At 48.2% G+C, this 26,863-nt stretch overlaps 3 protein-coding genes across 24 annotated transcripts in view; 1 reads left to right on the top strand and 2 right to left on the bottom strand.

Moving 5' to 3' along the window:
• Positions 1–3,270, bottom strand: part of LOC112303728 (fer-1-like protein 4) — a 31,168-nt gene extending 27,898 nt beyond the window's left edge. For all 6 annotated transcript variants that reach the window (XM_053927326.1, XM_053927327.1, XM_053927325.1 and 3 more), the window contains exons 1-7: positions 3,139–3,270; positions 2,811–2,866; positions 2,328–2,416; positions 2,128–2,227; positions 860–951; positions 628–669; positions 170–334 (exon numbers count right to left, since the gene is read on the bottom strand). In XM_053927326.1, coding sequence (XP_053783301.1) covers positions 170–334; positions 628–669; positions 860–951; positions 2,128–2,227; positions 2,328–2,416; positions 2,811–2,866; positions 3,139–3,217 — 623 coding nt within the window. In that variant the 5' untranslated portion in view covers positions 3,218–3,270. The remainder of the gene's footprint in view (positions 1–169; positions 335–627; positions 670–859; positions 952–2,127; positions 2,228–2,327; positions 2,417–2,810; positions 2,867–3,138) is intronic.
• A 3,002-nt stretch (positions 3,271–6,272) lies between these two features.
• Positions 6,273–11,416, top strand: SPAG4 (sperm associated antigen 4). Of its 5 annotated transcripts, none has more exons than XM_024559718.3 (12): positions 6,273–6,831; positions 7,320–7,424; positions 7,681–7,747; positions 7,945–8,006; positions 8,245–8,288; positions 8,598–8,620; positions 8,738–8,846; positions 9,104–9,179; positions 9,351–9,466; positions 9,895–10,062; positions 10,737–10,826; positions 10,924–11,416. In XM_024559718.3, the coding sequence occupies exons 1-12, from the start codon at positions 6,522–6,524 to the stop codon at positions 11,071–11,073; spliced, it is 1,320 nt and encodes a 439-aa protein (XP_024415486.1). In that variant the 5' UTR covers positions 6,273–6,521; the 3' UTR covers positions 11,074–11,416. The 5 variants fall into 5 exon arrangements, with proteins under 5 accessions (XP_024415486.1, XP_045050658.1, XP_045050657.1 ...); XM_024559719.4 differs by having other exon boundaries at positions 6,638–6,812; XM_045194723.2 differs by lacking the exon at positions 7,320–7,424 and having other exon boundaries at positions 7,723–7,747; positions 10,924–11,088.
• A 2,577-nt stretch (positions 11,417–13,993) lies between these two features.
• The window catches only part of LOC112303589 (RNA-binding protein 12), a 36,787-nt gene continuing 23,917 nt past the window's right edge, over positions 13,994–26,863 (bottom strand). For 11 of the 13 annotated variants that reach the window (XM_045194479.3, XM_024559173.4, XM_071221765.1 and 8 more), the window contains 15 exons: positions 19,038–19,166; positions 18,760–18,939; positions 18,532–18,606; positions 18,370–18,441; positions 18,141–18,221; positions 17,880–17,969; positions 17,662–17,748; positions 17,449–17,535; positions 17,298–17,357; positions 17,085–17,218; positions 16,930–16,984; positions 16,631–16,682; positions 14,912–15,045; positions 14,525–14,761; positions 13,994–14,326 (listed from right to left, as the gene is read on the bottom strand). In XM_045194479.3, the coding sequence (XP_045050414.1) occupies positions 14,186–14,326; positions 14,525–14,761; positions 14,912–15,045; positions 16,631–16,682; positions 16,930–16,984; positions 17,085–17,218; positions 17,298–17,357; positions 17,449–17,535; positions 17,662–17,748; positions 17,880–17,969; positions 18,141–18,221; positions 18,370–18,441; positions 18,532–18,606; positions 18,760–18,939; positions 19,038–19,166 (1,614 nt within the window). In that variant the 3' untranslated portion in view covers positions 13,994–14,185. Of the gene's footprint in view, positions 14,327–14,524; positions 14,762–14,911; positions 15,046–16,630; positions 16,683–16,929; positions 16,985–17,084; positions 17,219–17,297; positions 17,358–17,448; positions 17,536–17,661; positions 17,749–17,879; positions 17,970–18,140; positions 18,222–18,369; positions 18,442–18,531; positions 18,607–18,759; positions 18,940–19,037; positions 19,167–26,863 lie in introns of those variants that run through there. The other 2 variants (XR_008427051.2, XR_008427052.2) reach the window with 1 other exon arrangement.

Genomic DNA, 26,863 nt, shown 5'->3' with positions numbered 1-26,863 from the left:
GTCTATGCCTGGGAGTGAGTGACCGTTGACCCCAGGGTATTCACTCTTCACCCATATCCTGGGACCATGTGTGTGTGAGGGTGGATGTGCATTGGACCTGCATGTGTGAATGAGTGAGGTTGACACACTGGGAGGGTTTGGGAGCAGGTGTGCAGAGCATACAATTTACCTCTTGAGGGGACTGAACACGACACCAGAAAGCTTCACATCAGGCTCGTCTTCCAGCTCCAGCTCCAGCTCCATTTCATTGTCTTCATCATCCTGCTGAGCTAGGCCTCCAGCGAGCCTGCGTCCCAATGCCGTGGCCCTCTGCTCCAGCCGGGCCTCCCCAGGCCTGATAGGAAACGCCCTCAAGGGACATGTCTCGGACCTGTCACCCATCTCTGGGTACCCCTTGACTTCCCTGACCCTAGAACTGACCTCTGACCTTGGGTCTGACCCTACTGATCCCAGCACTGACCTCTAACCTGGGATACCTCTAATTCCAGAATTGACTCCTGATTCTGGGACTAGCTTCTAATCCTAAAATTGATCCAGTATTGATCCCAGATTTTGGAACTGACCCACATCACTGGCTCTTAATCTAAAGACTGACCTGGTGACTCCAGGTCATCCCCACATACTTACTCCAGCTCCTGGAAGCCCAGATTGGGGATGACCAGCTCTGAGCTGAGAGGAAGAAAAATGAAAGAAATGAAAGGGCCAGGCCTGACTACAGAGTTGCCAGCTGGGCAGCCTGGGTGCAAAGGTCACCATATCCAGCAGATCCAGAGCAGAACTGGGTACCACTTCTACCTTCCCTACCTACCTTGACAGGGACCACCAGTCCTTGCCTAGGTTTGGGGGGAAGATGGTTTACCTGTCCCGGATGGGTGTCCCAAAGTCCTCCTCTGCCCAGGCTCCACTAGTGCCCTCTGGGGGCTGGTACTTTAGGTCAAGCTCCACCTGGATCTGAAACCAGATATGTAGTGTGCCCTAAGGCCCCTCACACTGCCACGGGGCAAAGAGAAGTCCAAGGACAATGCCTTTTACTCCACCTGTAAACAGAGACCCCCTCCTGGCCTGCATCTAGGGTGACTTGTGATTCCTCTTTGATCATTACTAATACTAACTACTCACAACCTATTAAGAACTTAGCCTGTGCACGTTACCTCTTGAAGAGGCCAAACAGGACTCTAGAATTCTCTCATTGTTCTTGGAAATTGATTACTGTGGCCTTCACAGCTCTGCATGGTCTGGGCCATGCCAACCTTTCCCGCCTCATCTCTTAAGGGATCTGCTCCTGCCCTGCCCCCCCAGTTACACTTTCTCAGTGCACTGGGCTTTTGCCTATTCCAGTTCTTCTGCCTGGAACAGTCTCCCCTCTTCCTAACTTAACTCCTATTATCCTTCATTTCCAAGTTCAAGCACTACTTACTCAGGGAACCTATCTTGACCCCCAAATAGACCACATACCTCTGTTATACACTCTTCAAGCCCTCTACCAGCTCTTTGGTAAGACCAGTCAGTGGCAATTTCACACTTATTTGTGTGAATATTTGTTAATGTTGCCTCTCTAGATATGGAGCTCTAAGAGGGAAAATCCTCATCTGGCTTTGCTCACCACTTAGCCCTTGTTGCTCCGCATAGCACTTCGCTTGTAATGGGGGTTCAACAACTGATGACAGACTGAATAAAAGGCTCATTTGATATGACTCCACACAATGTAAATGGGGAAACAGCTTAGAGAAACTAAACAACTTGTCCACATTCTCAGCTGGGAAACGGTGGATCTGAGATTTGAACCCACCAGGTCCGTTTCTACCAGGCTCTACTGACTCCTCATGACACATCAGGAAAATCCAGCCAGTTTATCTTTGTCTCTCACAAGAATCGAGCCTGGGGCAGGGTCACGGAGCAGCAGAACTCCTTACCTCTCCCCATTGCCACACCCTGGGCCCTCAGAGTGAACCTGGTCCTTGGCCCATGTGGGGCTTCAGCAGGGGCTGCAATGGAAGGAGCCCTGGCTGGGGGGGCCTTGCTACCACTCCTGTCTAGGTCTAGGTTTTCCACTCTGAGAAGTCTAACCTTTTATTTAGAGGGACTCTCAAGCTTAGGAGTGGCAGCCTGGGGGCTGGTGGAACTCACCGGGGACACTCGCAGATTCTTATCTACTAGGGCCTCACGTAGCACCAGATGACCAACACTCTGCAGCTGCTGCAAGGAGATCACCAGGGTCCCCAGAGACCTAGGGGTATTGCATGGAGCAGAAGGAAGAGTGACCTGGGGAATGGCCCCAAGCCACCCCCAGCCCCACCTGCATCCTGGGCTCCCCCAAACCTACTCACCTGGGGCTGAACACACGGCTGCAGTTAACCACCTGCACCGACAGACACTCCCCAGCCAGCGGAGCCCCATAGTGTGGCCAACGGAACAGCTGGGAATAGGAGGAACTTTGTGACCCCCAACGCTGGGCTGAACCGACCCCCCAGTCCAGACACTGTCCCAACCCTGAAACAGGAGCCAACCTTCCAAACTTGGAGCTAACCCATGACTGATCTTTCAAACCTGGAACCCCCCCCCAACCCCCACACGAGGTTGATGACAAACTAGGGCTGATCTGGGATAACTACCAATCAAGAACTACCAGTCATAATCCCCTGTTTTGATTCTGACCTGTCTTAAACTGGCTCAGACCTCTCAAGCCTGAGACTGACCCCAACTCCTGAGACTATATCTCTCAAAAGCCGGGAATGAGCCCCCCAACCCCAGGATGGACTTAGATGGGGCTCAGATCAGCTTCTCCCCATCCAGGACCCAACCCCACTGACCTCACCAATATCTGCTTCTTGGCCACAGTGAATTCTCCTTGTTTTCTGGGTAAAACCTGCTCAGAATTGAATCTAGCATTTAACAGTCCTTCCCCATGAAAAAACCACTTCTCCCCCTAATCCTCAGCCCAGAGTCCATTCCCCCTAGATTCACCTTAAAGAAAGGTAGAAGATGGGGAGGGAAGGAGGCAGAGAATTAGAGATGTTTGGCTGGGGGATAAGGGAACAGGCTGTAGAGATACCTAGTGATAGGATTGGGGGCCTTGGGAATGTAGGAACCGGAGCCCCCTCGTCCCAAAAGTCCTTAGAGCACCCCTGCAAGCCTCACCCCGAAAGCTGAGCCTCACTTGTCGGTCATGGGTGCCCGGCAGCCCTGTCAGTCGCCGCACACACACGGTCAGAGCCATTGTCCCAGGGCCACTGGCTCTGCCTCTGCCCGCCTGCCCTCCTGCCCACCTGCCCTCACACCTGAATCGCCTCTGAGTCATGGGGCTCACCCAGCAGGTTCGGCAATCCCTGCCCTTTAGTCAAACACACAGACAGCAGGTCTGGGTGTGACAGGTGGGGAAGGAGTTGGAGGTCTAAGAGATGGGTGTAAGGTCCCTGTGGTCAGCTCAGTCTCCCCTGCCTGCACCACTCTCAGCCTTCATCCTGCACACTGCATTCCTGTCGGGTGGGAGCTGGGATCCGGTGGGGGCAGAGGCAGGGATTGAGGATGGCATCTCGGTTTGGTCCAGCTGGCCTATGAGGACTTAAGGGCATGGGTCTCATGGGGTTCCTTGATCAACATTTCTGTCCTCAATGCCCAGCTCAGGGTCTGGTTACATTGTGACCCTCATAACATTAGCCGAGTAAATGGGTGGATTAATAAATGAATCCCACAGCCCCCAGCATTAGTACTGTGGGCACTCAACACATTTAGATTGAGTATGTCCCTAACTTGTACATAACAAGTGTTCAAACTAACTTCTTTTTTTAAAGAAAAGATTTTATTTATTTGTTTTTAGAGGGAAACGAGAGAGGGAAACAGCAATGTGTGGTTACCTCTCTCGTTCCCCCTACTGGGAACCTGGCCCGCAACCCAGGCATGTGCTCTGACTGAGAATCAAACCAGCAACCCTTTGGTTCGCAGGCCGGCACTCAATCCACTGAGCCACACCAGCCAGGGCCCAAACTAACTCCTTAACCAGAAGCCAGAGGTCCTTACCTTGGGATGAATAACGGGACCATAGATGGGCTCCAGGGAATCAGCAAACCCTTAAAATTCTTTGCAAAATACTGAGCACATGTGCTTTTTTCTGGACATAGAACTCCTAGCTTAGGTTAGTAATCCTTTAACAGACGTGTAGTACTTTCACTGAACGTATGAAGGAATGTATTTTGCTGTCTGAACCCGTGGGTGAGAATAACTGTGTGCTGCGTGTATTTCATGGCCATCCACGGAGTCATTCTATTTAATGGCACCTCCTATGTGAAGGACTTCTGCTGTGACGCCCTGAGGGAAAGGGGTTGCAGCCAGAGATGAACCAGACATGCCCTCTTTCAGTACCTTCGTGGACTCCAACATCAAACAAACTTAAAAAGACTGCAATCACCATCAGAACAGAAACACGTCAGGCTGGGGGTTCCTTGGAGGATGGAGCCCAGAGGGGCACTTAGAATGAGCTCAGTGGATTGAACGCCACCCTGCAAGCTGAAATTGCCAGTTTGATTCCCAATCAGGGCACATGCCTTGGTTGTGAGCCGGGGTTATGCAAGGGGCAACAGATAAATGTTTCTCTCGCACATTAATGTTTCTCTCCCTCTCTTTCTTCCTCCCCATCTCTAAAAAATAATAAATAAAACATTTAATAAAATAAAACAGGCTTTGGGGACAAGAGTTGAGCAAAGACGGAAATTCAGGCAGCGGGGAGGAATGCAGGGTGTGTCCCTGAACCTGTGATTTGTTCGGTTTGGCTTGTGTATAGGGAATGTATCAGGCGGTTGCAGCAGATAAGATTAGGTGGTCAGAGGAGCTGGGCCTCACTGTGTGGCCTTGAGCCAGACATGGTCCCTTCTTATGCTTCAGCTTCTTCTCAATCGTGGGACTAGACAGCCTTGTTCTACCTATTTCTCAGGTATTAGGTACTCAAATGTGTTTTGGGTCCCAAATAAGATGTATGGATTGTTCTGTTTCTAAACAAGTTCCAAGTTGGACCTCAAGGCCCCCAAATGTTGGGGGGATGACCTTACCTCCCCATTTGAGAGATGGGGACACTGAGACCCAAAGGCAGGCGGAGGGGGAACCAGAATTCTTAGCTTGCAATGCCTTGGCCTTTCCCTTTTTTCCTTTCCTGAGTTCTGTGGCATCTAATCAAGCAAAGTATAGATTCCACTCCTCTGGAACCTAATGTAGGCAACTCCCCTCTGGGCTGGAACCCAGCCTGGCAGGTTCTCCCCAGACTTCAACCCCCTCTAAGAACAGCCGCTTTCACTTTCTAACATCCCAAAGAAGATGGGATGTGGCAGAAACAATACTGGGTTTTGGAATTCTCATCTTTATCACCCATTGTGTGGTTTTAGAAACATCCTTTCCCCCTCTGGACCTGTTTGCCTAGCCGTTCAGTGTGCACAGGATGCAATGGATAGCTTTTCAAAGTGTGGTCCTTAATCAGGGTCATACATGTGGTTGTTATAAATGCACATTTCTGCACTCACTCCAGAAATGCTGAAGTAGAATCGCAAGGTATGCCTGGGAACCCGAATTTCTATCCGCTGCACTAGTATGCTGTCGCACAGGAGTCTGTGAACCTCTGGTCTCTTGGCTGTTAACACCTGTGAGTCCCCATTCTATTCTTGAAGACTCAGGTGGTTGGTTTGACTGTGGGTATGATGGTTGGTGGGTACTGAATTCTCACCCCACAGACCCCTGGTGAACATGGATCTGAGAGAGGGATCCACAGATCTTGATGTCAGAGTTCTCAGGACTGATGACTAGGAGGCCGGGCGTGAAGGGTTTGCGGAGCAAAAGAGACCAAATGTTTATTTAGAAGTACCCTGGGTGACCCGTTGCCTGCCCCCCCATCTTTTTTTATCTTCACCCAAGGACACGCTTACTGATTTTAGAGAGAGGGGAAGGGAAAGAGAGAGAAGGAAAGAAACATGATGTGAGAGGGAAACAACCGGGACCAGAACCCACAACCTAGGCACGTGGCCTGACTTGGAATCAAATCCGTGACCCTTCAGTTTACAGGACGACCCTCCAACCAACTGAGTCACACCGTCCAGGGGGAACTTGCTCCTCCTTAACACATTCATTCACAAATATTTGAGAACCTATTACATGCTAGGCCTATCTAAGGGGCCAGAGGGCATAGAGGGATAGAAATTCTTTTCAGCCGAGTGCAGTTTTAGATAGGGTATTCCAGGAAAAGTGCTGTGATGTCATTGTTTGCTTTAACATGAGAAAGAATGAGACGGTCGTGGCTCCCAGTACTGTCAGGACTTGTTCTGTGACCCTCGGTCAGGGCATTCCGCGGATACCGTGGTCTCCTCTATGACGTCAGCAGCAGGGTTCAGAAACAGAAGAGAGGGCTGGGTCCGCCCGTGGGGCCCGCCGGCTACACGCAGGCTCGTGGGGTCCCGGCGGCGCGCACCGGCTGAGGGAAGGCCGAGGGCCTTGGCGGCTGCGGCGGCGACTTGGCGTCCGTGAGGGGCCAGCCCAGAGTCAGGATGCGGCGGAGCCCCCGCCCAGGCTCGGCCGCGTCCCCGCACAAGCACACGTCCAACTTCTACAGCGACAACAGCAACAGCTCAGTGAGCACTACCTCGGGGGACACCAGCGGCCACCGGTCAGGTGGGCCGGGACCCGGGGAGCCCGAGGGCAGAAGAGCCGAGGGCTCGAGCTGCAGTGAGCCCGTCTTGAGCTCAGGAGTGCCCGGAGGAACCGCATGGGATGGAAGCTCTCGGCAGAAGCCGGCGCAGCGGAGCCAGAAAGGGCCGACCACCGGTGGCGCGGCTACCGTGAGGGGCGGGGCCTCGGGTGCGGGCGGGGTCGAACCTGGGTAAGCCGAGGGAGGGGGCGGGCATAGGGGCGGGGCGGGGCAAGGAGCCAGGATAAAACCGAATCCGGGCTCCTCCCAAGGGGCGGGGCCTATGGAGTGAAGAGGGGAGGTGCTCAATGAGATGCTGTGTGATGGATGGACTGGGAAGGGAGAAAATCCTGTGATTGAGCACCACCGAAGGGGCGTGGCCTCCATGTTAGCAAGAGTGGCTACCTGGGACTAGGGCGGAACCAGGCCCTAAGACTGGGGCGGGGCTTCCATTGGGCTGTGGGGCCAACGTCTTGAGTGAGTATCCCTGAGGCGCGGGGCCTCAGAGTGCCCTGAGACCTGGGATCCGGGGATGCGGTGGGACCAAAGCCTGTGAGAGGCTGCCCGGCTTCTGGGCTGGAGAATGTGAGGCCGGGTCCCGGGGAAAGAGGGGATCTGCGGTGCGCAAGGCCACAATGGAGCCCGTGGGCTCCCGCAGAACCCGCTGGCTCTCCCGTTGTCTCTGAGGAGCAGTTCGACCTTCTCTCGGCCCTGAATCTGAGGCAGGAGATGCAGTCCCAGCGAGTATTCAAGAGCTTCCTGAGTATGGGCCAGGCTACACCAGATCCCCTAACTCTCCAGCTTCTCTTCTCGAATTTGGTCCTCATCTCTGAGACCTCGGTTCTCAGCCTCCCCACCCCATGCCCGAGTCTACAGACCCTTCTCTGAGCCCGATCCACCTTCCCTGAGCCTAAACTCACTCTCTTTGACCCCCATCTAATTCTCTTAGCCCACCCCTCTTCATTTCTACTCCTCTTTAAGCTGTAGTCCCGTCTCTGAGCCCCTTCTCCTCTCCTCAGGCCTATTTTTCCAGGTGCTGAGCGTGTTTTTATCCCTGCTAGGAGACATGCTGGTCAGTGTGTACAGGTCAGAGGGAGGAAAGGGGGAGCCCCAGGGGCTGCTCTTTGGAGGAGGTGGGGAGCAGGGCCTGACCCGGCTGAGGCTTGAACCGATTCACATCTAGTTGAGTCGTGTTCGCAGGAGCTGCTGGGTTTAGGAGCCTGGGGCGGGGCTGTGGAGTTCACTAGGATCCCGGGGCCTCAGCCTCCCTCCGGTTTTTTTAGAGAGGTCTGTTCCATCCGATTCCTGCTCACGGCTGTATCCTTGCTGAGCCTCTTTCTGACAGGTGAGAGGGTGGTGAATTCCCTGGGGCCCCAGCCCTGGATGCTTTGGAGCCAAACCAGGCACATTTTCTCCTACACGCCTCAGCCCACTCTGTCCCTTCAGTTCTCTGCAGTCCGCTTCAGAGCCCTGTAGTCCCCTCTCAAACTCAAATCCCTCAAGACTCTTCTCCCTCACTGTCCTTTATGCCAGGAAATCCTCTTCCACTCCCTTCCCCTGAGACCACCCCCTTCTTCCTCCAGCACTCTGGTGGGGTCTCCTGTACCTGGTCCCTCCTTTGGAGAACGTGAGTCTGGGAGTCTGTGTCCCGGGGTAGGTGGTTGGCAGGCTATGAAACTGGAGCTTGTAGGGTGTCCCCTGCGAGCTGTTGGGGGGAGGAAGCAGTGCTGGAAGGACTGCATATAAATAGGAGGTTTCTGAGAGGTTGTGTCCAGAGGTGCTTGCGGGTCTCTGAGGGTCCTGGAAGGTCAGGAGAGGGGATGGCAGTCCTCGAAAGGAAGGCCCTCTGAGTCTGCCTGCTCTCAGACTCAAGCGGGACAAGAGGGTGGGTGGGAACTGAGCAGCGCTGTATTTTGTCCCTTCCTCCCTCCAATAGGAACCTGAGATGCTGACTCTAAGGTGAAGGATGGCATCTGGGGGGTGGAATTCGGGGACTCACACGTGCTCCTGTGGAGGGGATTACGGGAAGTGTCCGGGGAACAGGGCGCTAAGCACACTGTGCCAACCTGCCTGCAGCGAGTACCACGAGCGCGTGCGCACCCAGGGGCAGCAGCTGCAGCAGCTCCAGGCTGAGCTGGATAAACTCCACAAGGAGATGTCAAGCGTTCGTGCAGCCAACAGCGAGGTGAGCCCCGCCGCGTCCCGCTCTCAAGAATCCTGTTCTCACAGCCCAGCCCCAGGGGTGTCCAGGGGCTCCACCCACTGCACAGTCCTTGCCTTTGGAAACCCTTTTCGAAGCCCCGCGCTCCCCAGGTACTGAGTCTTAAAGCCCTGCCCCGGAGCCTCAACTTCGGGATTTCTTTCGGGGCCTCAAAGCCCATCCCCAGACAAGTATGCCCCCCTTTAAAACCAGCCCGCAAGCCCGGTCCTCCTTCTTTTCAGAGAGTGGCCAAGCTTGTATTCCAGAGGTTGAATGAGGACTTTGTGCGAAAACCCGACTACGCGCTGAGCTCTGTGGGTAAGACCCATGGACACTGACAGACTGAGACACGGAAAGAGATGCAGACATTGATAACAGACAGCCCTATACACACGACCGACCGACCCAAGGAGTCCGACCTCAGAAAGACCCTGGTGCAGCTGTCGGTCAGGCCTGGGAGTCCCTGAGTGGTGGCTTCTCCCGTTCCAGGAGCCTCCATTGATCTAGAGAAGACATCCCGTGACTACGAGGACGCGAACACTGCCTACTTCTGGAATCGCTTCAGCTTCTGGAACTACGCGCGGCCACCCACAGTTATCCTGGAGGTGGGCCTGAAACCGGATCGGAGGGGCCAGGGGCGGGACACTAGGGAATGAACAAAATATCTCCCTGGAGGTGGAACCTGGCTGAGCTGAGGGCGTGGCGCTAGGAAGGGCCCTGCTGGGCCTGAACAGGCCTGGCTGCAGGCGGGGCCTTGCTGCAGGTGGGACCTGGTTTGGCTGGACTAAGGGTAGTGTTGCTGGAGAAACCTGGCCATGCTAGGGACTGGGGTCTCGGGAGGGATCTATCTAGGCAGGGGCCCGGGCTGAAGGTGGAGGACTGAACCTGGCAAAGCGGGGTCGGGTTGAAAGGAGGTTGGCCGGGCGGGGGTGTGGGCGGGGGCTGACGGGGCACAATGTGAACCCGTGCCCAGGCTGGAAAGGGCAAAGTCGCTCAATCCGCGGATTCTGATCAACTCTCGGTCCGCTTGCAGCCAGATGTGTTCCCTGGGAATTGCTGGGCTTTTGAGGGCGACAAGGGTCAGGTGGTGATCCGGCTGCCAGGTCGAGTGCAGCTGAGTGACATCACCCTGCAGCATCCACCTCCCAGCGTGGCGCACACCGGGGGAGCCAACAGTGCTCCCCGCGATTTCGCAGTCTATGTGAGTGGGATTTAAGCCAAGGAGGTGGGGGATTTTGCTTAGAAAGCACCAGGCACTCATGAAAACTGGTGCCACTGAGTCTTCACTTGTGCATCTATAAAATGGAGATATCACCACTTGTCTGTCAGAGCTGCCATAGGTTACAATTATAACCATGCCCAGATATTAGTTACGGATTATTGAGCACTAACTCGGTGCTGAGTACTTTACATGGATTATTTCCTTGCATTCACACAACCTAGTATTACTCCCCTTCACAGCTGAGGAAAGTAATGCTCAGAAAGGGGACCTTACTTGCCCAAAGTTACACAGCTAACAATTGGCCAGACTAACATGTGCAGCCTGGTTTCTTTGAGCCCACATTACACGCTACAGTATCCTAACAACAAAAAAGCCAATGAGCCCTGGCTGGTATGGCTCAGGGCAGGCACAGGCCTGGGCTGCGGGCCAGGTCCCCAGCTGGGGGCATGCGAGAGGCAACCGATAGATATGTTTCTCTCCCTCTCATTCTCCTTCCCGTCTCTTCTCTCTAAAAAATAAGTTTTAGAAAACAAAAAACAAATGAGAACATGCATACAGCTACTGAACACATACATAGTAGGTCCTCAACAAAACTGCTTTCTCCCTCCTCCACCTGTGCCTCACTGTTCCTCAATTCACTCTTCACCTACCAGGGCCTCCAGGTTGATGATGAAACTGAAGTTTTCCTGGGAAAATTCACCTTTGACGTGGAGAAATCTGAGATTCAGACTTTCCACCTACAGGTGTGTTTGTCTCTGGGGATGAGTACTAAGGGAGTGGGACAGTGAGAGAAGACTGGGGAGAAAGGGAGCTCTTGGCATGATCCATTGGTCTCCCCAGAATGAACCCCCAGCTGCCTTTCCCAAGGTGAAGATCCAGATTCTAAGCAACTGGGGCCACCCCCATTACACGTGCTTGTATCGAGTCCGAGCCCATGGCATGAGAATCTCAGAGGAAGCAGGGGACAGTGCCACAGGGGGGCCCAATTAAACATGCTGATTGTTAAAACAGTGGAGGTCTGTGCTGAAAGAAGCTGATCAGTGCTGGAGGGTCTGTTGGGGGTTCTGGTTGCCTTTGGTATATGGGTATGGTAGGGGGTTTCCTCCCAATGTACCCTCTTTTCTTGGAGGGGTCCAGATCAATACAATAGCAGAGCTCATATTTATGGAGGGCTTCCACGTGGAAGAGATGGTACTCTGGACCTTACACACAGTACCCAACTAATCCTCACAATCACAGAGGGAAACCACTCAAATCAGGAAACTTGCTCAAGGTCATGTTGCTAGTGGGTAAGTGTCCCAGCAGGGCCCAAGCCCACCCTTTTCACTCCAGAGGCCACCCTTTTAACTGCAGAGCTGCCAGTCAGTGTGAAGCCATGCTTGTGAACCTCAATTCCCGCTTCCAGCCTCAGGGCAAGGTCCTCATGTTTACCTTTTCATGAGGTAAACACTCAATAACTGAGACTTGGGAAACTCTAGGAAGCCTTGGAGTCAGAACTGATGCAGGCCTGGGAGCCCCTACTCAGGTTGTCTTCTATGAGACCTCAGTACCCAACTCTATGCCAGGCACTGGACAGATGGCTCACCAGTCTCTGCCCTCAAGGAGCCTGATAGGAAAGAGGATGCTCCAGGAATGGCAATTCATTTACTGATCCAATAATTCTTCACTAAAAAAGTAGAATTGGAGGAGTAAGAGATGGAGGAGACAGTCATTAAAGGATTAATGAATTCTACCTGGGGAAGAGAGTAGAAAAGGGGACCAGAATGAGCAAAGACACAGGCAACACCTTGGCTGTTAAGATCCTTCCCAGTGTGTTCATATTTTGGAATAATATACACACTATTAACAGTGGTTATACCTTTAGGAAGTGGAATGCTGAGTATGTGTGGGAATGGAGGACAAAACCATCTGTTAAATTTTGTGGGCTTTACTTTTGTAATATGAAGACAAAAGAAAAAGGTCCTCTTAAGTGGCCTCGAAGCCTAAAATCAGAAACAGAAACTCTAATACCTCTTTTCTGCAGGGCGGTTTCACTATAGGAACCAAAAGCCTTAAAGTTTGTATACTCTTTAATCATTGCAAGTCCATCTCTAAGAATGAATCCAAAGGATATGTAGATGTAATCAAAGTAACACTTTTAAGAATATTCATCACAGTGTTGTTTATAAAGAAAACACTGAAGCCCTGACCAGTGTGACTCAGTTGGTTGGGCATCATTACCTGAAGTGAAAGGTGCCGGTTCCATTTCGGGTCAGAGCAGGTACCTGGGTTGTGGGTTCAGTTCCCAGTAGGGGGGCCTGTAACTGGTCAGTGTTTCTCTCCCTCCCTTTCTCCCTCCCTTCCCCTCTCTCTAAAAAAAAATAAGACCTTTTTTAAAAAAAGAAAAATCTGAAAATAGTATCTAAGATAAATTATGCTATAAAAATTACGTGCAGCCAAAAGAAATGGTAGTATAAGGGAATGTTTAATGTTATGGAAAGTAATTAATGTTATATGGCTAATTTCTTTAAAAGCAAGCTAGACTGGTATACATAAAAAGTTTAAACTTTCATACAAAAATAGTTCTAAAGACCAAAAGACACTATAAATGAAAAAGTAGTGTCCTGGAAGGAAATATTTTCAACATGTATAAGGAAGGACTGAACAATTGTAACAAAATAAAGGCTATAAAAACCTATAAATAGGTAAGATAAAATTCAAGGCCCTGGCTGGGTTGCTCAGTTGGTTAGAACGTTGTCCAGATATTCCAAGGTTGTGGGTTGGATCCCTGATAGGTCACATACAAGAAGCAACCAATGAGTGCATAAATAAGTGAGACAACAAATCAATATTTCTTTCTCCCTCTAAAATAAATTTTAAATAAAATTCACAAAAACATATGAAATAACTAGTCTTCATAATTAAATAAATTCAAACAAAAAATTAAATTTTTTTCTTGCCTTTCAGATTAACAAAAGGGGTAAAAACTTTCCATGGAGGGCAATTTGCAACATTAAAATTTTAAATATTTGTATTGATTTAACATTTCTACTTCAAGGAACAAATCCTTCAGAAACATTCCTGTAAATGCACAGGTAAACGTACGAGGATATTCACTACAGCACCGTTTGTCATAGAATAAAAGTGGAAAGGACCCAAATCTCAATAGTAATGAATTGGCTAAATAAGGTATAGTACAGTAACACACAGAATATATAGGTAGTAAAAAGAATGAGGTCAGCAATTAAGTTCTGATGGGTAAAACACCCAAAATATAGTAAAAGCAAGGTGCAAATAGTATGTATAATATCCAATTTAGAAAAGAAATACTGTCAGGCCTAGGAAAGACAGGGGCCCTCATTTGTTCCATTACCTATTTTGAAGCATGCTAAAATAATATGTATAATATGATCCCATTTTTATAAAATAAAAAACAACTATCGACTATAAATACTATGGATAAAGGACTAAAAAAATATGCACCAAATATTTTGTCGGGACAGAGTAGTTTAGATGTTATTTTTTCTGTATTTTATTTTTTTCTACAATGAATATACATATTTTCTAGTAAGAAAAAAAACTGTTAAAAAACTCAGGTTTGTACCCTATTTTTAAGACTAAAACCACCACTGCTCCCTCCCCAGTAGGTCCAGCATAGCCTTGCTCCATCTTAAAGCCCACCCTCCCCTAACACTCTCCATCTTGTCCTGTGTTCCCAGCTCAGCTCTGCTCTGAGGCAGGGCAGGCTGGGTGTTTGATTTACAGTCAATCTTTGTATTTTCAAAAATAGAGTCAGTGTCTCTAGAAATCTGGCCAGGAATACCCAATTTTTTTGAGTCAGGCTATTATGTCAAAGGCAACAAAGAGGCTCAGAGGGAAGTACACATGGCTAATAGCAGATTACCACCCCAAAACACTGGTGACAAAGCAGTGGCCATCACTGATCTTTATTGAATGAGGGGCAAGAAGGTGGGATCAAGAGCAGCAACAGCAGGAATAAATACAAAAGTATAAAATATAAAGTACTAAGCACTGGGGAGCGTACACATGGGTAGGCGCTAGTGCATATGGACCTTGAGGACACAGAGCTGAGGACCGGCCAAAACCTACCCTCCAAGGGAATCTAGGCCTGAGGGGCCTGTGCAGGGCCCTTGGCTGGAAGTGGAAGAGGCTTCAGTGGGGCACAACCTTGGGCCTTGAAGTAGGAGACCAGTTGCCCAGGTACTTCTGCAAGCACAGTCTGTGCCAATGCCTCCCGAGGAGCCTGCCAGGAGAAGAAGGGCAGGTTAGTGGGGGCCCATACCAGCTTCCCAAGGCCTACATTTTATACCCAAGAAAGGATACAAAAGTCAATACCAAACCCTGCCCTAGATGTAGATGAATGGGTATCTGCACTCGTATCAGGGAGAGGTGGAATGGTAAACTCCCAGATCTGGTCTGCCCCAAGCTTGCCCCCACTCACATTCTGGAAGCGGCGAAAGGGCACAAACTGCACTATGTCGCGAGCAGCTCCCTCCCCGGAGCGTGTGCGCAGGGGCCCACCATCAGCGTCCAGCTGCTCCATGGCCTCGAAGTCAGCACCACCCACACCCACGATGATCACTGACATGGGCAGGTGAGAGGCACGAACTATAGCCTCACGTGTGGCCTCCACATCTGTCACAGCACCGTCAGTCAGCAGCAACAGCACGAAGTATTGCTGGGGACAAGGACATTCATATACTGAAGCAGACCTTTTAAACACCCCAGCCACACACTCCCACACTGACAAGACCCTTGTTACACAGTCTTCCAGGGAGCCAATGACTGCAACCATCCCGCCACCACCACTGCCTCCCAGAACCCTCACCGAGGCAGTCCTCTGATGTGCAGCCTGGGCTGCAAACCTGGCCACATGGTTGATGATGGGTGCAAAATTGGTGGGGCCATACAGGCGCACTTGCGGCAGGGCCTGACGGTAGGCATCCACAATACCCTGGATACCTAGAGAAGAAGGTCAAAGAGAAAAAATGCTCTAAAACACTGGGCTACAAGGGGGTTGAGCCAATTCTGACATTACCCCATCTTGGGTGAGGAGGTTTGGGAACCTGGGTGCATTTCATTCAGTCTACCCCAGTAACCTTATCCTACAGATGCAGCAATGAAGGCCAAAGACAGGAGGGACACTTGCCCTAAACCACAACTTGGATTAAAACCCAGATTATGCCCTGACTGGTATAGCTCAGTGGATTGAGTGCGGACTGCGAACCAAGGGGTCGCCAGTTTGATTTCCAGTCAGGGCACATGCTCGGGTTGCGGGCCAGGTCCGCAGTATGAGGTGCTGGAAAGGCAACCACACACTGATATTAAAAACAAAAACAAAAAATAAACCCAGATTAGGGGAATGCCCTGACAAATCTAAGGTAGTTGAGCATCAGATTATAACCCACTTGATCAGGCAATGGGTCATAATCCACTTAATAAGAATCTACAGAGATAATAAATAATGGAAGAGAAGAGAAGGCCCCCAATGAATGTAGAAGGAATTACAAGATCATTTGATAATCAGGGCGTTCTAAAAACTATCTGGCCTGTGATCTTAAACAGTGTCAATATCACTAAAGACGTGAGCTCTGGAAGACAAAGCAACTGAATGCAACATGAGATCTAAGATTTTCCTTTGCTGTAAAAGGACAATTGGGAAAGCTTGAATAAATTCTATAGAATGGATAACAGTATTGTATTGAAGTTAATTTCCTGACTTTGAGAACTGTGCTGTGGTTATGTGAGAGAGTGTCTTTGATTTTAGGGAACACACACTAAAGTATTTAGGGATGAAGGCCCATGCGAATGATGATAGGTGCAAAGTTGGTGGGGCCACAGAGGCAAACTTGGGGTAGGGCTTATTCCCTACCATCCTCCAACAACTCAGAAAGAGAGAGAACTTGAGTTAGGGTGTAACAACAAAATGTGGTGAAATGTTCATGTTTGGGGAATCAGGGTAAAGGTGAACAGCCCCTGTGACCCAGGCCCTGACCCCTAAGCTCCAATGATGTGGACCCCTATAACTGTCCTTACAACTTTTCTCTAAGTCTAAACTCATGTCAAAATAAAAACCCAGGTGTCAGATTAGGTCATGTATTCCACTTTGGCTTGTTGCCCATGTCGGGGTGGCTGGGGAGTCACAAGGTTTGGCCCACTCTAGACAAGAGAGCTGGGGCAAAAAGCACCCTGAAAAGAGCTGATACCCCCAAAATTACCTATGAGCTTCTAGGCAAAGACAATAATATAAGAGCTGCCATTTTTTCAGAGAGCACTTTGTGTGTGCCAGGCTTACTGCTTCAAACTATACACACATCCTCTCCTTCAACATTCAGTACTCCCCAATATTGCAACCCTACGGCACACAGAAGCTAAGCAACTGGCCCCAAGTCATGAGGTTAGCAAGTGGCAGGATGAAGATTTGCCTCCAGAGGCCTAGATCTAAAATCCGTTCTTCTGGACAGTGGAGTCACTAGCCCTTGCCAACGTAGGCTTGGTCCTCTAGGTGTGAACAGATATGCCTTATGCTGGAGGATAGGGGCCTTACCTGCACAGTAGGGGTTACTGGGGTTGAAGTTCAAGGCAAATTCATGGGAGACCTGAAGGCAAGAATGAAAATGAGGTTCTTCCCCAACGAGCACCTCTGTATTCGAAAAAGGACATCATGGTATGTACGAAGCATCAAACAGCTATTTAGTCTTGAGCACTTGCTGTACGCATGCCCACAGGGATGCACCTGTGCATCTCCCCACAAAGCTGGGTGCCAGACAGTAAGTCCACTGCGTCCCCCAAAATCAGGATCCTGAAACTAAAAGCATGAATGTGATAGGGGAAGAAAATGCTCACCTGCCAGTCAGGGGGCACCTGGGCCCCAAATCCAAATGCTGGGAACAGCTTGTCCCTGGAGGAGGACAGTGAATTGGGGAAGAGGCAGTGAGGGAACTGAGCCCAGAGGTTGAAGCATCTGCAGGGAGTGGGGATAGGCAAGAGAAGGCACTCACGAGTCATAGTCCTGGACCACACTGCCCACGCTCCACAGCGCTGACAGGTACTCATTGACCCCTGTTGGGCTCAGGTAGTGCAGGGAGTCGGGTGAGGAGGGGTCCCCATTGGAGCCTGTGAAGTCCACGCCTACCTAGGAAGATAGGAGGAGAGGAGCTAAAGGCCACCTTGAGCCCCAGACCTATTCTCTTGCCCTTGGTAAAGCAACTTACAGTAAAGTTGATTTGGCAGCCTCCCATCACATAGTCCAGGAATGAATACTCTGTTTCTACCTGCAGATGAAACCGGGTCATAGCTGAGGTTAGGAGTTAGGGCTATGGAGCTCAGGGGTCAGAGCCTGGGTCACATGGGCTATTGTCTCACCTGGCAAATCTTGACACGGATAGTTCCAGAGTTCTTGTAGCTCTTCTTTTTCTGCTGCTTCTCAGGGTGGATACATTCAAACTCAGCCTGGTGAGGAAAGAATAACTCTGAGAGCATCAGCCAGGACTGGAGTGGAGCTGCCCTGCCCTCCTCCTCTCTAGGGCTACAGCCCTCTAGCCCAACTCATCACCCCTGAGCAAGGCCAGCACTCACTGGGGCTGCTTGAAGCTGGTCCAGGCTGGTGTGGAAGGTGCCAATGAGATCATGTGAACCGTCACTGTCATAGTCTGAGCATCGCACCTGGCGGGTGGGGGGGGGGGGGGACAGGGTGTATATCTATACAAAGACCAGGAGGTAGGTGGCAGGTGAGAATAAATCCCTCCCCAGCCTCTCTGCCCACATTCAGTCCACTCAGGAGACAAGCTCCTCACCTGGATGGGTGTGCTGGGATCTCCTCCACAGAAATGCTGAAGGGGAACAGAGAAGCGCTTCCACGTAGGGTTCAGGTTGTTCTTGATTACCTGAAGGTGAAAGGCAGGGCTCCCAGTGAGCTCTGGGTTGGTGTGCTGGCAGGTGCTGCCTTTTCTCTACCCGTACGGAGTCTCTTTCTCCCTGTGTTCTAAACCTTGGTAGTCATATGCCCCAGGAGATTCTCCCCATCCCCACCCCACCCAATTCCAGGGTTCTCACACCTCAGATCTGTACGTCAGGTGCCATTTCCCATCACCCTGGCGGAAGAACTCCAAGAATGGATCCGATTTTCCCAGGAAGTCCTGTCAATGCCACAGAGAACTGTTATATGACTCAGGGAGAAACACCCACTATGTCAGTCCTCTGTCCCCTCCTCTGCCCCCCATCACACCATTCCAGTCCCCTTTATTCTTGAGGTAGGAGAGACCCCCAGGGCCTCCTTCCACATACCTTCTTATCTAGGTTTCTGGCTTCCACCTCCATGGTCACTACACGACTATCCTTTAGCTCCTGAGCTGAGACCTAGGTAAGGGAGGCAGGAGACTGTTTCACCTCATGAATTCCTCATTCCTGTAAAGTCCCTGACCCCACCCCCACAGAGTTCATTCCTACCGTGATGGTGCCGCGCCCAGCAGGTTTTCCAGGCTTCAGCATCAAGGGTAGAGTTAATATCTGGCTGGACACAATCTGGGGCACAGTAGGGAGGAGGGGGTAGTCAAGATCTCAGGCAGGGTTAGGTCCTGCTCGGCCCCCACCCTTCAAGTTCCAGGCAGGCTGGATTGTCTGACAGGGCTCTTATCAAACTGTGCCCGAAGGACTCTAATCCCTGGCTCTACATACCTGTCCTAGGGAACACTCAGCCCCTCCTAGGAAGTCATCATCCCCCAGCGCAGGTGTCTTGTTGTCTATGTCATAGATGCCAAATCGGAGCTTCTGGACTGTTTCAAAGTGGTACTCGAGCTGCAGAGTCTTGGAGAACTCGGGGCTCGAGCTGTTCTGTACTCGCTCAGTCCGGCCAAGCTGTGGGCAGAGGTCAATAAGCATCACAGTCCCACAATCTCCACCCTGAAACAATCCTAGGTTCCCTCCACAACCCTAACCCCCCACCTCCTCCTCACCTCAGCCCAGTTGCCCCCTCCCACATCCTGTAAAAGGACACAAAGTGGGTCAGACTTGGAGCCGATGTCCTTGTCAATGAGGTGGTCACAGGAAATGGACAGCTGAACCAAGGTCACGCAGTGAGCCATCTAGGGAAAAAGGATTTGAGTCAAGCACCAATGTGCTTCTCCACCCTCCCTGACTCTATGTCCCAGCTTGGGAAGGCAAATAGGCTTTACCCAGGCAGGACTGAACCTGCATCCACCCCGAAGACACCCAAGGAAGAGAAGGCCCTATAGCCTCCATACGCCTCCAATCTCCTTGCGTGAACTCAACAGGACAGGGGCTGGTGGTTACAACCAACCCTTGTCCAAGAGTATGATGGGAAGGTGCAGAAAAAGGGTATTGGCCTCCATCAACAACTTCAACACCAAACTAGTACTCACCATAAAATTGGTCCTAATCCTAATAATGTTCCCCAGACCTGGACTCTAACCCTGATCTTCTCCAACACCAATGACCCCAAATCAGACCCTAATCCAAGTTCCAGCCCCAACATTGCCCCAAACACCACCATGATCCAGAAACTGCTCCCCAAAAGGTCTCTTCCTCCAATGATTTCCCACTAACCCTGGGGCCCTGCATACTGAGGTTGAGTTTTGATTCCTTCTACTGATTCTCCTAGCCTCTAATCAGTGGCTCATGGCTAAGTCCTCCCTACCCAGTCCAAGCCATCATCACTTCTCACCAGGCTTACATTAGCGTCTTTAACTGGTCTCCCTCATCCAATGCCATCCCCACCTCCATTCCTCCATCCGCACACCAATGAGCCATTCTCAATAGATCAACCAGGGTCATTCTGTTAAAACATAGGCCGGGTCACGCCACACCTCTGCCCGAACCCTCCAATGACTTCCCACTCTACCAAGGCTTACCCTACAAGGTCTTAAAAGATCCAGACTTCCCTAACCTAATCTAAGTCCTCCTCTCTGGCTCACTACATTCTGGCCACACAGGTCTGCTTGCCTGCCATTCGTCAAAGAAGCTTGTTTCTACCTCAAAGTGTGGAATGTTCTTCCCTCATATCTGCACAGCTTGATGTTCCCTCATACCTCTAGGTTTTTGTTCAAAGTCATCTTCATTATGAAGAAAAAGGCTCTTTTTTTCTAGACACTCTAAAATTTTAACCCTACTACCACTGGCACATCACCCAGCCCTTTCTTGCATTCAGTCTTTGGTATTTATCACTGTCTAATATCTATATCTATATATAAATATATATAGAAATATTTACATATTTTTATATAATTTGTCTTCCCCACTAGAATGTAAACTCTGTAAAGGAAAGGGTATTTGTCTGTTCTGTTCATTGCTTTATCCTAAACACCTAGACAATATTTACTGAATGAAATCCAAAACACTGCCTCCAGCCTCAACTCCCAGCCCAGCCACCTCCAAACTGGCAATCAAGTGTCATCAAACTTCTCCAACTCACTTCCTCTTCTGGAAACACTATCTTCTTGCATGGATCACCGTGACTCCCATGTAACCCCTCCTCCTACAGGCACCCTAATAATTACCCTCAGACCCATCATTATCCCTGTGCTCCCCCTAACCCAAACACCTGCAGACCACCAGGAATGCAACTAAGGTCAGATCTCTCATCCAGCTTCACATTCAGCCTTCCAGGTTTCCCAGCACTATACCCTAGGATGCTTCCAGCCTCGGCCTCCCTTTAAATGACCCTCAGTCAATCCTTCCCCCGACTCATCCCAGTTAGTGCTGTTCCCACAGAAGTGCTCCATGGTCTCCATCTGGAATGCCATCAACCAAAGTTGGAATAATTCTTATGAGTTCAACTTGCTTCACATGCTGCCCCTCCACAGCGCCTCGGCCTTGGCTTGAATGCATCCACTGATGGAAGACCCACCTCTTACAATCCATTCATCAGAAAGTCCTGCTCCACAAAGTCCTATCCAAACCAACCCAAGCGTGTTGAATTCTTACTGAATTCTTACTTCTCCACATTAGTCCTATTTCATCTCCAGTCTGAAACTCCACAGGAAAGCCTTATTCCTTCTCACTCTGAAGACCCATTGACACCTGGAAGCAGTGAAATCCCCACCTAAAATCTGGAGAAACAGCCTCAGTTCTTTTCAATATCCCCCCTCAGAATGTGGCTTGTAGACTTCTAACCAGCCTGACCGTCCCTGTGAAGGTTCCCCAAGGACAGATCCAGAGCAGAACACATACTCCTGACGGAGCAGAACCACAACTGCCTGCAAGTCACAATCTGACCCCTGCTTCTCCCCTCACACGTTCCCTGAGGTAGAGTTGGCACAGTACAGAGACAGATGAAGAATGCTCATTTCACTGGTGCATAAAACAGTGAAAACACCTGAGACAGCTTAAAGGTCAATCAGTTGGATGGTGACTAAATTATGGTACAGTCAAACGATAGAATCCGAGTAGCAGCTAAAAACAACAAAAGCAGAACTTTATTATATTGGTATTATGTGAAAAAAACAAAGTTACCAAGAATGGTAAGAAGAGTATGACTCCATTTTAAACTTCACTTGTGTGTATATACATAATACAATTGATACATACATACACTCGGAAAAATGGAAGACACCCCAAATAAATGCAACTTTCATATACACCTCAGAGGAGTGCAATGGAGTTAAGACTTCTATGTACTCTATATATTTCTGTATTGTTTCAATATTTTACACTGTTTACTTTGTGTTTTTAAAGGGCCTCATTAGCATTTTTCCACACCTGAAGTCCTCTTGACTGACCAGTCTAAGCCCAAAGCCTCCACCTTCAAAAAGCAACAACCCCTACCTAAGTTCAGGTCTCCTTGTCTCTTGCCTCCTCCCTGGTTTCTTTCTCCTCCTCAGCACTGCCTCACCTAATCATCCTTGATGCCAGCTGCCTATCACCCTTAGGTTCGGGGCCCAACTCCCTAGCAGGGCCACCTGTGTCACAACTGCAGAGGACACATCTACATAGAATTCAGTAGTTGTATAAGGTGGTGACTCTGCATCCCTAATTCAACCTTCAAAGCCCTTCCCAGTCTGCTCTTTACCATTGCACTACCCACCCAACTAGTCACCCAAAGCTATTAGGTTGGCCAAAAAGTCTGTTACGCATTTTTCTGTAAAATAAGACACATTTTTCATTTTCACCAGTAACTTTATTAATTTGGATATTTTGAGTATGCTAGCTACCTCTCACTATTGGCTTCCAGTGGGTAGAGGCCAGGGGTGCTGGTAAACATCTTCCAATGCATAAGATAGTACCAGAGCCAAGAATTATTTGGCCAGAATGTCAATAGTGCTAAGAAACTTCGTAAACCACTGTTGACATGTTCAGTAACAGCCCCTTCTCCACATACTGCACAAATCATTTTTAGCATTTCAGTTGTGTTTTTACCTTTCTTGAAATAATAAAGCATAATACACTGAAAATGTTGCTTATCTCCTTCCAGCTTCAATATTAAAATGGCTGCACAAAAATTCACCAATTTTGATAAGTTTCTTAAAAAATGCACACTGATGCCTGGCTGGTGTAGCTCAGTGGGTTGAGCACTGGCCTGCAAACCAAAGGGTTGCCAGTTCGATTCCCAGTCAGGGCACACGCGTGGGTTGAAGGCCAGGTCAACTGGTTGATGTATTTCTTGTACATCAACATTTCTTTCCCTCTCTTTCTCCCTCCCTTCTCATCTTTCTAAAAATAAATAAATAAAATCTTTAAAAATTGCATGCTGACATGACAACTATCACAATACAATCTAACAAAATTGTTTCGAATGAAGTTAAAGATAACTAAGCACTACTAGAGCCATCATACCGAAAAAACATAATGGACTTCTTGGCCAACCCAGTATTTCTGGTTCCTCAAACACACATACATGCCGATATCTTTGACTTTCCTACCTTGCAAATGCCTTGTCATCCAAGGTTGTGCTGTAACTTTATTCCTTTCTGAAGCCTTGCTGACCTTCCCCAGGTAGGATTTATTCTCTCCCCTATGAATGACTACATTGGTTTCCTCATTAGTCTTTCTACACACTCACACCCTTCTATTTATTAGCCAAACAGAAACCAGGCCATACCATTTCTTTGTTTAAAACTCTGGAAAGGCTTCCTAAAACTCAAAATAAAATCCAAAGTTCTTACCATGGTCTACAAGGCCCTGCAAGACCTGACCCTTGCCTAACTAATCTAGTCACACAAGTATGTTCCAGCCAGGTTTCATTTCTGATCCACATGCACATATCAATCTCATGGCCTCTGTACTGTCATCTCCCATATACACTCCAGAAAATAAGCTTTATTAGAGTATGAACCATATCTGGTTTGCGTATCTCTATTCTCCAGTACCTACAATATTACCTACCCTGTAGTAGGTACTCAGTAAACATACTTTTTAAAATATATTTTTAAAAAGTAACATTGAAACTACATCAAAAGTTTTATTTTTTCTGTCTACCCTTGTAAACTACAGGCTCTTTGGAAGCAGGGTTGAGTATTATTTCTGTATTCCTATTTCTAGTGCTCAGTACATAGTTGGTATTAATAACCATTTGCAAAATAAATGGTAAATGTGCTTTTTCTCAACTCAAACCTTCAGGCCTTTTCCACTTAAAATAATGTCCAGCAGTAAATCTTTCTTATCATGATCTTGTACAATTGAGTTTTGAAATTTAATTGCAGGACTCCTGGAACTCAATATTAAATGATAGTCAATTTAAAAATGAGCAAGAAATGTTAGACACTTCTTAAAGAAAAATATATGGATTGGAAATAAGCAAAGGAAGAAGTGATCAACAGCACTTAGTCATCAGGGAAATGCAAATTAAAATCACAGTGACATACTATTACATACCCACTACAATGGCTAAAAATAAAACCAACAATGCCAAACGTTGCAAGGTACATGGGACTCGCATTCATTGTTAGTGACAGAGTTAAATATACCACTTTGGAAACAGTCTGGCGGCTTATTAGAAAATCAGCCAGTTGAGGACTTCCGGCCAAGATGAAGGTGTAGGTAGGTAGTTTGTTTCCTCGAACAACCAAAGGAGGACCACAAATCTAAAAACAAAGAACAACAAGAACTCTAAAAACAAAAAACAACAAGAACTACCAGAAAATCAAACTATGTAAGTCCAACAACCTAGGAGTTAAAGAAGAAACATTCATCCAGACTGGTAGGAGGGGTGGAGATAGGCAGCTGGGGTAGAGAGGACACACGGCAAGGCAGCAGCTGGAAGACTAGGCAGTCCCACATTCGCCTGCAGATGAACCTGCAGGAAAAACTGGGGAGCAAGACAGACCACACAACCCAGGGTTCCAGTGCTGGGAAATAAAGCCTACAAACCTCTATCAGTAAAAACCTGTGGGCATTGCAGAGGCGTGAGAAACTCCCAGTCTCATAGGATAGTTCATTGGAGAGACCCACGGGGTCCTAGAACGTACACAAGCCCACCCACCCAGGAAATCAGCACCAGAAGGGCCCAATTTACTCATGGGTAGCGGGTGAAGTTACTGAAAGTCACGGAAAACTGAGCAAGCAGCATTGTTCCCTCTTGGACCCCTCCCCCACATACAGCATCACAATACAGTGATGTGGGTTGCTCCACCCTGGTGAATAGCTAAGGCTCTGCCCCTTACAATGTTACAGGTGCTCCAAGACAAAGAAATATGACCCAAATGAAAGAACAGATCAAAACTCCAGAAAAAGAACTAAGTGATGAAGAGATAGCCAACCTATTGGATGCAGAGTTCAAAACACTGGTAATCAGGATGATCACAGAAATGGTTGAGTACATATGCAAAATAGAAGAAGCAGTGAAGGCTATGCAAAGTGAAGCAAAGAAAAATAGACAGGGAACCAACAGTGAAGGGAAGGAAACCAGGACTCAAATCAATGATTTGGAACAGAAGGAAGAAATAAACATTCAACCAGAACAGAATGAAGAAACAAGAAATCAAAAAAATGAGGAGAGGCTTAGGAACCTCTGAGACAACTTTAAACATTTCAACACCTGAATCATAGTGGTGCCAGAAGGAGAAGAGGAAGAGCAAGAAACTGAAAATTTATTTGAAAACGTAATGAAGGAAAACTTCCCCAATCTGGGGAAGAAAATAGACTTCTATGAAGTCCAGGAATCTGAGTCCCAAAGAAACTGGAACCAGGGAGGAACACACCAAGATACATCATAATCACATTACTCGAGATTAAAGATAAAGAGAGGATCTTAAAAGCAGCAAGAGAAAAGGACACAGTTACCTACAATGGAGTTCCCATAAGACTATCAGCTGATTTCTCAAAAGAAACCTTGCAGGCATGAAGGGGCTGGAAAGAACTATTCAAAGTCATAAAAGGCAAGGACCTACACCCAAGATTACTCTATCCAGCAAAGCTATCATTTAGAATGGAAGGGCAGATAAAGTGCTTCTCAGGTAAGGTCAAGTTAAAGGAGTTCATCATCACTAAGCCCTTATTATATGAAATGTTGAAGGGACTAACTTGTCTAAGAAAAAGAAGATCAAAAATATGAACAGTAAAATGACAACAAAATCACAACTATCAATAACTGAACCTAAAAACAAAAACACACTAAGCTAACTAAAACAGGAAACAGGAACAGAATCACAGAAATGGAGATCACATGGAGGGTTATCAGCAGGGAGGGGGAGGAGAGAGAATGGGGGGAAAGGTACAGGGAAGCATAAGAAGCATAACTGGAACGAAAAAGACAGGCGGAGGTTACATATGTATGACCCATTGACATGAACTAAGCAGAGGCGGGGTGGGGGATGCTGGTGGGAGGGGGCTACAGGACAGAGGGGGAGAAAAGGGAAGTAAAAAATAGGACAACTATAATAGCATGGTCAATAAAATATACTTAAAAGAACCCAAACATACACTTATTCCAGAGCAATGCCATTCCTAGAGTTTTACCCAAAATGTAAACATTATGTCCACAAAAGGATTTATACAAGAATGTTCATAGTAGCTTTATTCATAATAACCCAAAATTTGAAACAGCTCAGGTGTCCATCAATATGAGAATGGATAAACAAACCATAATATATATGTACTAGAAAATCACTCAGCAACAAAAACTATTAATATCTGCAACATGAATTTGAAGCATAAATACATAAATTACACTTAGAAAGTTTCAGAACAGGCAAAACTAATCTATGGTGAAAAATTCACAACAGTGGTGGTTCTTCCCTTGTCCCACAGGGGAGGGGCGGGAATTAACTGAGAAGAGGCAGGAGGAAATTCTAGAGAGAATGAAAAAGTTCTTTGTCTTGGCAGGAATGTTGAATCACAGGTGCACTTGTCATTTTTATCTAATGGTACATCTTATTGTATGTAAATTTTACCACCCTCCCCAAAAATACTGAACTCAAGTTCAAGTACGTGGAAAGGTTTATGGGTGAGGTGTGCTGATGGATGCAACTTCTTTGAAATACACCAACAAATAAAGTGGTTTGTTGAATGGATAGAATGGGTTTGTAAAACAAACATAGGAAAAAATTTAAATCATAAAATCTGAATAGTGGATATATGGGTATTCACTGTACATTTTTTTCAACTATTCTGTATGTTGGAAGATTTCACAATAAAATATTGGGAGAAAATTCAAATGGAGGACTACAGGTTTATCCCTGATAGACTTCTGTTGTGAACTACAAAAGCATTAGCAGTAATTATCTGTGGTGGTAAGATTACAGGCAACTTGAGCTGCTGTCTTTTCCCTCACTCCATGTCTTTTCTTAAAGATCCCAGAAAGAGATGCTCTTGGTCTGGGCCAAAGGCA

The sequence above is a fragment of the Desmodus rotundus genome, chromosome 6, assembly GCF_022682495.2.
Source record: "Desmodus rotundus isolate HL8 chromosome 6, HLdesRot8A.1, whole genome shotgun sequence".
Classification (NCBI taxonomy): Eukaryota; Metazoa; Chordata; class Mammalia; order Chiroptera; family Phyllostomidae; genus Desmodus; species Desmodus rotundus.
Note: the sequence above shows the minus strand (reverse complement) of the source record. Positions and strands in the feature narration are given on the sequence as shown.

Bases quoted from the DNA above. Each gene is read 5' to 3' on its own strand.
- SPAG4 (XM_024559718.3), top strand. From the start codon at position 6,522: ATGCGGCGGAGCCCCCGCCCAGGCTCGGCCGCGTCCCCGCACAAGCAC. The intron at 9,180-9,350 runs GTAAGACCCATG...CTCCCGTTCCAG, and splicing joins CTACGCGCTGAGCTCTGTGG to GAGCCTCCATTGATCTAGAG. The intron at 10,063-10,736 runs GTGAGTGGGATT...TTCACCTACCAG, and splicing joins CCCGCGATTTCGCAGTCTAT to GGCCTCCAGGTTGATGATGA.